General features: G+C 59.3%; 1 protein-coding gene across 3 annotated transcripts; it reads right to left on the reverse strand.

The window, feature by feature from the left end:
* Positions 1-208: 208 nt before the first annotated feature.
* On the reverse strand, positions 209-8,275 carry TBXT (T-box transcription factor T). 3 transcript variants are annotated; one of them, XM_047093122.1, is made up of 8 exons: positions 8,070-8,275; positions 7,426-7,690; positions 6,524-6,658; positions 5,664-5,725; positions 5,481-5,542; positions 3,833-4,006; positions 2,271-2,400; positions 209-482 (listed from the first exon to the last, which is right to left on the reverse strand). In XM_047093122.1, the coding sequence occupies exons 1-8, from the start codon at positions 8,273-8,275 to the stop codon at positions 209-211; spliced, it is 1,308 nt and encodes a 435-aa protein (XP_046949078.1). The 3 variants fall into 3 exon arrangements, with proteins under 3 accessions (XP_046949078.1, XP_046949077.1, XP_046949079.1); XM_047093121.1 differs by having other exon boundaries at positions 3,833-4,009; XM_047093123.1 differs by lacking the exon at positions 3,833-4,006.
* Positions 8,276-11,061: the final 2,786 nt, after the last annotated feature.

An 11,061-nucleotide genomic window follows, 5' to 3' on the forward strand; every position in this document is an offset into this window, starting at 1 on the left:
GGAGTTCCCTGCGGGTGCGCGGCGGGCACGGCACTCCTGAGGGACAGCGGGACACGTGTCCCTCCTCCTAACCGTAAAGGGAGGGTGACAGGGCCTGTTTCCGTCCCTCAACCCGGGAGCGGCCACCTCGATACCTGGGAGGTGAATCGGGCCCGCACTCGCGGCCGCCACAGCGAAGTCCCGCGTCGTTTACGACACAGGCCTCGATTCACATGGAAGGTGGCGACACGGGCGTCCACGAGGCTATGAGGCGGGCTTGGGCCGAGGCGTCGTACTGGCTGTCAGGGATGTCTGTGGCCGCGGGGGCCCCTTCGTACAGCGGGGATCCCGAGGAGGGGGAGGCCGGGACCGGGTGGGCCAGAGGCGCCGCGTGTGCGGAGGGTCCCCGGAAGAACTGGGCGCCCAGCCCGTTGGACATCCCCGCGGTCTGGGCGCCGGGTGTGATGGAGCCGCTGCTCACGGACCACAGGCTCGGGTACTGGCTGAAATGCAAACGTGGAGACAGTCAGGCGGAGACCAGGAGCGGGGCCCCAGACCGGCTGCGGGAGGGACAGCAACGGCCAACGACCCGGGTGCTGACCAGGGCGCCGGACGGTGTCTTCCAAGCAGGTCACCCGCTCTGTTAGTCAACCACAGCCTGAGGCGTGCACAAGCGCCGGGCACACCTATCAACAAGACACACGACCGTGGGAGCCGGACGCAGAGCGCTGCGCGTGCACACGGCAACTCTCGCTGCCAAGGACGCCAGGCTCGTGGTTCAGCGCCCTCGTGCAGAATCCCGAATCCCCGAATCCCCCCAGTCGGATGCTTCGGCACGCCCCCACCCCACTGCACCGCCCCTCGAGAGGCAGACAACACCCTCCTGAAGCATGATGGTTTGGAAGGTGCTTCTTACGGTGACTCCAAAACAGACACCGTCCCCTGCACCTTGTCCTGGGCAGCAATGCCGGCCAGCGGGGCCCGGTGCAGCAAGTACGGGTCTGAGAGTCCGACCCGGAGCCCCGCCCTTCGCTAGCTGCGTCAGGAACACTGGCCTGTAACCAGTTTTGAGCCTGTCTCCCAATCCGTGGAAGGAGGGGTTGGATATCGGTATTAGACCCTTCGGTCTGGGAACATAGACTTCAGCAGGTTGCAAACCTGCTAAAATCGTTTGGAGAAAACGTCTTCCTATAAATGAAGGCGACCTTACTCTACGTGGTGTTATAATGCTTACCGAGCCATGTGCTGTATTTCAGCTGTATTTGAACTTGAAAACAACCCTGAGTTGAAGGAAGTAGTCTACTGCCCCCTGTTTATAGACAGAACACATGGCTCTGAGATGCCCAGTCCGGATGGTGCTGTGGGGTCTCCCCCCTGCCAGGGGTCTGTAACCTGCAGGTGATTCCATTTCTGTGCTGGTTTCTAAGCGACCGTCCCGCCCTTGAAAAGTTGGCTGCTTTACGCACCTCAAGCGCTGTTTGCTTTATTTTTTACAGGCAGACACTTAGATTCTTATTATCAAAGAATTCTTTCCTAGACAAAAGAATTAAGATCTGAGGCATAGTATGATATGCTAAATAGAATAAACGGCACTGCTTTCGAAGTCGAGATAACTTGTCTACAGACTCATTCTACCGTGAGCCACCAACTTGCCAAATCATTTAATATCCCTGAGCCTGTTTCCTCGGTAGAAAATGAGAGTTGACTTTCAACTTTGTCTTAGTTTTTTTATAATAATCCTATGAAAACCCTCCATATGTTCACCAATCAGCTTGATTTTTTAAGCCCATCTCCCCCTACATTATTTTCAAGTTAATAATAAAATATTCATTGTTCTTCACTAGTTACCAGCAACCACGTTAAGGACTTTGGTCCTATATCCACAGGAAAGCCAACTACATCTTTTCCCTTAATTTAATAGCTCTTCTCAAAAAAAGGTGCTAGAAACATTTCTTCAGATTACACCTGCTGACCCCAACTCTGTTAAAGACAAAGAGATGGGGTCATTTGGCATTCTTGTAGAAACGAGGCTCCGAGAGTTGAAGAGACTTGTCCTTCGCAGGAACTAGTAAGTGCCAGAGCCAGGATGGGGGCCCTGGCTTCCCTGTTATCTCTCTATCCATGCCTCACCGCGGTCACGCAACCTGGGATCCCCGGGTTAGCGGTACGGCTACAAATAACTGCCCAGCCACCCCCCAGGTGAAGGGCAGAATAAAGACCAGGGATGGAAACGGCAGGACGTCACATTCGGGGCCCCAGGACGCTCTGCATCACGTCCAGACGTACGTTACCTGGAGCCAGCGGGCGGGCCGGCGCTGTGGCCCACGGGGAGCATGCCGGTGTGGGCGGGCGTTCCAAGGCTGGGCCAGCTGTCGTGGGACTGGAGCATGGATAAGCATGCAGGCGGATTGTCCGAATAGGCTGTGGGAGGTGACAAGCCGTCGTTATGGACGCCATGGGCCTGTTTCATTGGTCACCAAAGGCAAATACTTATGGCCGTACGTCTGTTTTGGAAAAGGCATCCAAGTCAACCCGAGCCTTTCCTTTCTCTTTAGATCAGCAGATGCCCCGTAGAAACGGAACCCTACAACCACTGGATGGGGGGTTAATTATCTTTAAATTTTGTTAACGTTTATTTATTTTTGGGAGACAGAGAGAGACAGAGCATGAGCGACGGAGGGGCAGAAAGAGAAGGAGACACAGAATCCGAAGCGGGCTCCCGGCGCCGAGCTGTCAGCACAGAGCCCGACATGGGGCTCGAACTCAGGGACCGCGAGATCATGACCTGAGCCGAAGTCGGACGCTCAACCGACTGAGCCACCCGGGCGCCCTAGGGATTAATTATCTTTAAAAATAAAAACAAACAGGGGCATCGGACTTTGGCTCAGGTCACGATCTCGCGGCTCGTGAGTTTGAGCCCCGTGTCGGGCTCCGTGCTGACAGCTTGGAGCCTAGAGCCTGCTCCGGATTCTGTGTCTCCCTCCCTCTCTGCCCCTCCCTGGCTCCCACTCTGTCTCTCTCTTTCAATAATAAATAAACGTTAAAAAAAAATAATAAATGTAACTTCAGCCTGTCTTTTCCCAAAACATTATTTCTTAAGATTTGAAAGGACTTTAGAAACACTTGCTTCAGACAAAACTAAAATACAATCTTCTAACCTCAGGGTCCAGCCGCTGGTTGAACAAGTCCCAGTGACTATTTCTTTCCCAAATAAGCTCCTTTCATTTCAAATCAGCTTTAATTGCTTAATTGTTTTATGGTGTTCATTAACTATGTTCCTCTTTTTAGAGCCAGACGATATCAAGTCTAGCCGTGCATGGGGTTAGAGAAAGTTAGGGAAGGGATGTCAGTGGTCCAGCCCTGTGCTCACAGTCCTCAAGCGCTCGTCAGGATCAGCCGAAGACTGAGGATTCAGTAGGTGTGGGGTAGTTTCCAGGTGATGCCCACGCCGCTGGCCCAGGCACCACACTTGGAGAGACACTGGAAAGTCACGCGTGGGTCTGGTTCAGCCAGTAATTCTCACGCCCATCTGACCCAGCATCATCACTTTAGAGGGGTCCATAAAATATCCAAACCTGGGCCCCCCGAGACAGACCCGCAGCTCAGGAGAAACGGATGCATTTCAGCACCGCAAGCCCCCTGGTCCGGACCTCACACCTTCAGTGCGAAGCCAGCGGTAGGCGGGATGCGAAACGAAGGTCCGTCTTGAGCCACTAAGGGGCTGGCTTGGGTCCGCTCCAGAGGACATTCTTCCAATCCTGGTCTCCAGAACCCATCCTACCGGCAGAGGTTTTTCCAGACGCGGTCTCCCATCCACCCCCAAAGCCCGGGTCTACTGCGACTTAGAACTTACTTGGAGAATTATTCCGATGTGCATAAGGGCTGGGGTAGGGGGACGGACGGTGGTTCCTCAGGGCGGGGTACCTTTCACAGCCGTGAGTGGAGGGAAGCGAGAGGGGCCCTCCGAACTGTGGGTGGGGGGCGGCGGGCGGGCACAGGGTGCTGGTTCCAGGGATGAGCCACCCCCCTGCTGTGAGAAAAGAGTGCTGAGTAACTGGCATTTGCATACCTCCCTTATTTAAAGGACAGGAGAGCGGAGACCAGAAAACGGGGGGTATCTTCCTGAGGGGTCCCCGACGAAGAGAGGACTCATAGTGTCTAACACCAAGTCCCCAGATCAAGTCCCGAGGCACCTGGGCTTCAGCTCCACATGAGAGGCCATAGGCGGACGAGGGTTTCCACAGCCACAGGGCACCCGAGAAGGGCTGGGGAACCCCAGCCTCGGCCAACACCTGCTGCTTCCTCACCCCCTCTGACTCAACCCCCCAGAACCTTCCGAGGCCCGTCAGCTTCCAGGCCCTAACTGCTGAGCATGAAAAAAATGCGGAAACAGATGAAATTCAGAACCAGACGCGCTCAAGACACATGGGGCGGGTGGCGCCCCCTCCCCTCCCTTCACCTGCTCCTACCGCCACCCCCACCCCCCACCCCAGGAGCTGTGTCCCCACTGGAGCCAGTTTCTTCCTGCTTTTCTTCTGCTTTAGGCTCAAGGTTCTCCCCGTCGAGCATCAGAGAATCACTCCCTCCACACCCTGCCCGCCTCTCACCCTCCAATCTCTTCTCCAGTCACTGGTTTTTAAGGCATTTTTTTTTTTTTAATTCAGAAACGCAACCTCTAAAGGGACAACTATTCTGGCTCTAATTTCCAAACGACAAACAATTCCTGGGACAACACTTAAATGAGGGAAAGGTCCCGTGTGCCGAGCGGTGGCAGCCCACGCGGGAGCCACTTTAGAAGAGCTGTTTGTTAAATTAGCCGAGAAGAGGGTTAAAGAAGAAATAGACCGGAAACGTGCCATGCTGGTCTATCCGGCCTCCGGAAGAGGCGGCAAACACGAACTTTTCTGTCCATTATTTAAACTCCAAGCCCCTTCCCTGTATAGAGAGGACAGCTACACAGAACTTGGTCTCCTGATGGCTCTCTAGACCCGCACCCCCGGGCTCTGGCTGGTGCAACTGGAAAAGGGAGCTGGACTGGGAGCCCTCTTCCCAGCCTGCAAGCCGCCGTTCCCTCTAAAACCAACCTCAGGTGACGGCCACCCCTGGAACCGAAACGGGCCAAGGGAAAAACCACACCGCTCACGAGCATCGTTCCCAGCACCATCCTCCAGTCTCCTATCGCGGTCCAGCCACCCACCAAGATCTCAGCGATCCGACCCAGCCCTGGCTCGCGCTGCCTCGGAGCCGGACAAAAGAGCCCCGGTAAACTCTCCCCGGGCTTCTCGGTCAAGGGTGCTGAACGGCACCCACGGCCCTCCCAGTTGGATCGAGGGTGAAGACCAGTAGTAAAGGAGCCTCAACGTCATGGGCCCATGTGCCCTGCACGGCAGAAGGGCGGTCAACTCCCCCCAACGCGCCGCGGGTCGCCCCTCCGGCTTCCGGCCCTCAGCTGCCTTGTCCCTGAGGGAAGGGACGCCGAGACAGAGTGCGACAAACCGTACATTGGGAGTACCCGGGCTGCTGGCTGTCTCCAGGCTCCTCCGTCATATCCTTGTGATCGCTTCTGTCAAAACAACGCATCAAACTGTCAAAAAGGATAACTTTTCGGAAAACTGCATGTGCAGAAATATTTCCTCTTTCTGCATATTTCTTGGCCCGCAGGGTAGAAGTTAGAAATCTCTCACCTTTCCTTTGCGTCAAGGAAAGCTTTTGCAAACGGATTGTATTTAATTTTAAGAGCTGTGATCTGAAAAACAAGAATTCACGGTTACTGGTACACTGCTCGTCAGCCGGAGGATTGTTTGGTACCGGGAAATTGGGAAACATCAGTGCGTCCCTTTAAAGATTCAGACAGAGCCGGACCCCCTCCCGGTGGATTTTTCTGTTTGGGTCTGAGGTGGCTGAGCGACGGGAACGTTTCACAAAGTACGTTGTCAAAAGCTGCTTTTCTGAGCGGAAATCACGGGAAGAAGTTTAACCCGCGGCTGACAACATTCTGCGCGCAGAAATCAAACCAACGTGGTTCAAAACATAACCCGGATCTGCTCGGGAAAGAGCGACCTTCCAGGGCCCTCAGGTGGCCAACACGGACAACCTAACCAGCTCATCACAAAACGTCTGCACGCTGGGCTCAGACTTCGAGATTTACAGGCAGGGACCAGGGTCGGGCACCTTGCGGATTCTTGCCCCTCCCCGCTGCCGGTCAGGACGCTTTCCAAAGATTTCCTAACCCTAACCCTCATCTTGCTCTCAAGAAACTCGCACGGCACTTCGCCTAAAAGTTTTGCTCTTTTCGTTCGGAGATTCATTTGCTAGATGGTTCTAGTTTTAGACGCGTTGACAGGGAAATAAGGGCAAAAGGCCTGGCCAAGGACCGGGTCTAAACTTTTCGCCGCTCCGGGCCGATTCTACGCTCATGGCAGGTTATCTGATGAGGCCTTACTTACCAGGCTAAAATGCCCCAGGGCCCCACACGCAGAGTCTCTGCATGCTTTGTGAGCTCCGAGGGAACGTCGCCCACCCGGACGCCCTCCCCGCCGCTCACCTCCTCGTTCTGATAAGCGGTCACCGCTATGAACTGGGTCTCGGGGAAGCAATGGCTGGTAATCATGCGCTGGGCGCCCCCAACTCTCACTATGTGGATCCGAGGCTCGTACTTATGTAAGGAGTTCAGCATGATCTGGGGGAAGCAGAGAAACCAGACCTTCAGATAAGGAAACGTCCCTTGCCCTGCCGCCGAGGAGAAAAATACACGCAATGCGCACAGAGCCGTGGAGCTCACAGCAAAGTGTCTCTTTGCCGGTAAGTGGGCGGGTTTCCCCACGGGCACTGCTTCCCACGACTAGCGTTAAAAAGAAAAAAGGAATGTGAGATGCTACACCCCATTAAAGGCAATGAATGCCCATCGTGAAATCCTCTGACCCGGTGGAGTAACCTGTTAATGCTTCCAGGATGGGAAGCAGACGTCTTTAAAAGCCTGAGCTTGTGCGCGAGGCGCTTGAACCTGGGGTCTCCCGGTTGGGCTCTCAGAAAATGCCAAATGTACAAGTTTGTTCAGAGCACGCGGCCACACGGCAGCACCTATTTAGCTCCAAAGTGACCACTGCCCCTCGAGGCTGGTATTTTCTCTGCCCCTAGGGCGGTCGAGGGCTTGAATGCAAAAGCTCCCCCCAGCCTGAGACCCAGACCCGCTGAGTCTTCAAAGGGGAAGCTTTGCCCCCTGCCCCGCGCTTCGGGCCTGGTGTTGCTCTCATCGCTTTCCTATAAACAACACCGAAGGCTCAATTGAGGCCGGCGGTGGTAGTGTCTCCCGGACAGAGGTCACCTGGCGCGCAAGCACAGCCCCTCCCAAGGCTCCGCCAGCGGAAGGTGCGGCCCCGCGGCCCGCCTGGCGCGGCCCCTGCCCCTGCCCCTGCCCCTGCCCGGCGCGCGCTCCATCACACCTACCTGACCCCCTCCGTTGAGCTTGTTGGTGAGCTTGACTTTGCTGAAGGATACAGGCGCCTTCATCCAGTGCGCCCCGAAGTTGGGCGAGTCGGGGTGGATGTAGACGCAGCTGGGCGCCTGCGGCTCGGGCTTGCCGCCCGGGACCCACTCTCCGTTCACATACTTCCAGCGGTGGTTGTCGGCCGCCACGAAGTCCAGCAGGAAGGAGTACATGGCGTTGGGGTCCAGGCCGGACACGTTCACCTTCAGCACCGGGAACATCCTCCTGGAAAGGAAGGAGTGCGGCAGGAGGACCCCCAGAGGAAGGCACGCAACCTGGGACAGAGGCGGCTGTCATGTGGGGGCAGAGAGAAGCCCCCACGCCCCCGCTTCCCAGAGCCCCCCTAGGTCCGCAGGCGTCCCCCACGCACTCTCACGGCCTCCGGAGGCAGGGTCGGGGAGCACTGGCCCAGGGTTCTCCGCGCGCGGGGCAAGCGCGTGTCCCCGGGACGCCTCCCGAACTTCCGCGGGGAAGACCTCGGGAGAGTGGCGGCGGGGGCACACCGGGCTCCGCGGCCGAGCGAGCGGAAGGGAGCAAGAACCCCCCCCCCCCCGTCCCGGCAGGAAGACTTCTCCGGGCCCCCGGGCGCCCCGCGCGCGCCTACCGGCCGTTCTTGGTCACGATCATCTCGTTGGTGAGCTCCTTGAAGCGCAGCCACAGCTCGCTCTCCTCCAGGCCCACGCGCAGCTCGCGCTCCGTGGGGTCGCCCTTCTCGCTGCCCGCCTGCAGCTCGCTCTCCACGGCGCTCAGCAGGTGGTCCACTCGGTACTGCAGGCTCTTCCCCGCGCCCTCGGCGCCGGGCGAGCTCATCCTCCCGCCCGCCCCCTCCCCGCCGCCCCCCGAAGCCCCGACTCGCGACGCGACGGCCACCTTCACCCCGGCCGGCGGCCGCTTTTCCGAGACGGCGCCGGGCTCCCGGGCGGAGGGCGAGGAGCGCGACCTGGGGGGGGAGGGGGCGGGGGAGAGGGGTGGGGGGGAAGGCTCTTCCACTTGAACTCCCGCGACGCACGACCCGAGTAGGTCTCCGGGGACCGCACCGGCGTCCCCTCCCATAAATAGGGCCGCGGCGGCCGCCGAGGGGAGCGGCCGATTGGGCCGCGCGCCCTTTGAAGTGCGGGGGCGACTGCCCATTGGCCGCGCGCGGCCATTTCAGACCCGGCGCGGGGGCTGGGGACGCCGGGGGACCCACCCCGGGCTCCCGCGCCCGCTTCCTGTCAGCCGGGGCCCCGGCCCGACGCGTCCCCGGCCCGGCCCCTCCGCCCCCGCCCTCCCCCAAGCGTTTGCGCCTCCATCAAAGCGGCGGGGCGGGGGCCGCGGGGCCGGGCGCCGGGGCTGGGCCCCTGCCCGCGCGTCCCCGAGGGGCTGCCGTCGCGCGGGGGCCGGCCCGGGGTCGCCCCGCCGGCGCCCGGAGCCCGGCCCCCGCAGAAGGGCGCGCGCCCCCGCGCCGCGTCGCTCGGTCGTGCGCCCCGCGGGACCGGGTCCCTCCGCTCCGCTAGCGCCCGAGACCGGGGATCGGCCCACCCGGCGCCCCCGTCCCCGCGCCTCGGCGGCCCGAGCCTCTGCCCGACGGTGGGCTCCGCGCCCAGAGAGGGAAATACTCAGAAATCGACCAAACGGGTCCCTTCAGGAAGTTTTCCCGCCTGCTGCGTAAACGCGGGACTTGGATGACGGGGTTTGCGCGTGCACTGAGTGGGACCTGAGGGTTTGCGTGGCTTCCGTGGTCTGATGTTTCCTTCCGCGGAAGGTGGGCGCGGGAGGAGGCTGGCCAGGGGGCGCCCCGGAGAGCAGGGTTCGGGGTGCGCCTCGCCGCCAGGCCCCGGGGGGCCGCAGCGCCCGGCGGCGTGGGGAGCGGGTGGTTTATGACCTTTCGGTGAGAACCTCCGCCAGGAGAGCGAAGGAAAGGTGACAATGAGCAGGAAATAGTTCAATGAGGTCTCTTTAAACAATAACATTCCTCCTAAAACGGGAGCCCGGGAGGCGAGGAGGAGCAGCAGCTCCGAGCGCCGGCTGCGCGCCTCTGACCCCCATGGCCACCGCTCTAACCCGAGCGTGCGGTTCCAGCCGGTTCCCGGGTCTTCGCCGCGCGCACCCCGCCCCCACGGCCCGGGGGGGGGGGGGGGAAGCCAGTGCATCGGGTGGGGCGGCCCACGCAGGACAGCCCCGCGCCCGAGCTAGGGGGCTCTCCCGGCAGGACGGGGGGTCTGCGCCCCGGCCACCCCCTCCCTGCCGGGGCAAGCCGCGGGAGGGATCCGGGCCTTCGCCTCCCGGGAGCCAGCCCTGGGGGTACAGGGGACGCCCGCCGCCCCCCTGGGGTGGAGATAGCGTGTTTCCAGAGCTGGTTTCCGCCCCTCTCCAAATGGGTCCTGAAGAGCCGGGAAGCCCAGCGCACCTCGTCCCTGTACGCATTTCTCGGTTTCTTTTGTTGTCTAGGACGCAAGCGATTCCCAAGGGGCTGACCCGAGGGGGCGGCGGGGGAGGGAGGATTTTCCTTCTGGAAAGAGGCACCGAAAGGACCTCATTTGCCCCTGACAGCCGGGCCCTCCCGAGTTGCCATCCACCCGGCTCTTTGGGCCTTGGGATTTGGGGGCGAGTCTTTTCCGAGAGAATTAAAATGTGTCAGAGGTCATTTCTGCGTCCGCACTTGTCCTAAAGGGGGAGGCCGGGTGTGAGGTGGAGAAAGAAGGGAGGGGATCCGGCAATCGAGGCTCTCTGAGGCCCTCCCCCCATCAGAAGCGGCGCTTCCAAACGCCCCCTGACCGGTAAGGCGCGAGTTCTGTCGGTGTATTATTCCACAAAGCCCCGTAGAGCTCCCGGTGATGAAGGGTTTCGAGATCGTTCCAGAACTATGGTTCCGATTTCAGCGGGCTCCACAAACAGGAGGGGGCACGACCAGCTAAGAATATAACCCCATCAGGAAAGAATGCTAAGTTTCAAAGCCGTGCAATGCCATTTTTACTCTCCACAAAGAACGTCCCAAGGGTTCAAGAACACCACCCAGAAATTCGGCCCCCGTAGCTGGTGCAGCTAGGGGCTGGGGGTTCCCGACTGTGCCGAGCTGGGAAGCACTCTCCTTTTTCACCTTCACCTTTCTGGGTCTTGCCTTCTGGATCTTTGTTCCTCGGTTCCCAGGAGAAGCGTCTCCAACTCTCCAGCCTTTTCACTGAAGGCTCCCGTGCATGACAGTTTACAGCCAAAAACTTCCTCAGGCCCAGCTATAAAGGATTCCCGGTTGGTAACAATGTGCCTCCTTGGGAAGGAGGAGGTGCGGCCGGCTGCTCTGTCCCAGCGTCTGTCTTTCTGTCTTTCCTTGGGAAGCCCAGCCTTTCAGGGGAAAATCTACAAAAGGTCTTATGGCCGGACCTCAGAATGCAAATGGTCACCCCCAAAATAACTTAGCAAACACTTTACAAGAAATCTCTCTCTCTGTCTCTCTCTCTCTCTCTCTCTCTCTCTCTCTCACACACACACACCCCTCAATTCCCAGAGACCATTTTCCCCAGGCCCAACCCTTTTCAAGCAACAAAACCATTTGTCTTTTAGGACTAGGTATCGATGTCCCAAAGCAGGCTCAAGGCCGGCAGGGGCAGGGGACAGCA

This window comes from Lynx rufus, unplaced genomic scaffold (genome assembly GCF_022079265.1).
Source record: "Lynx rufus isolate CCGP_SWC_20201006 ecotype Redwood Valley unplaced genomic scaffold, mLynRuf1.p SCAF_32, whole genome shotgun sequence".
Lineage (NCBI taxonomy): Eukaryota > Metazoa > Chordata > Mammalia > Carnivora > Felidae > Lynx > Lynx rufus.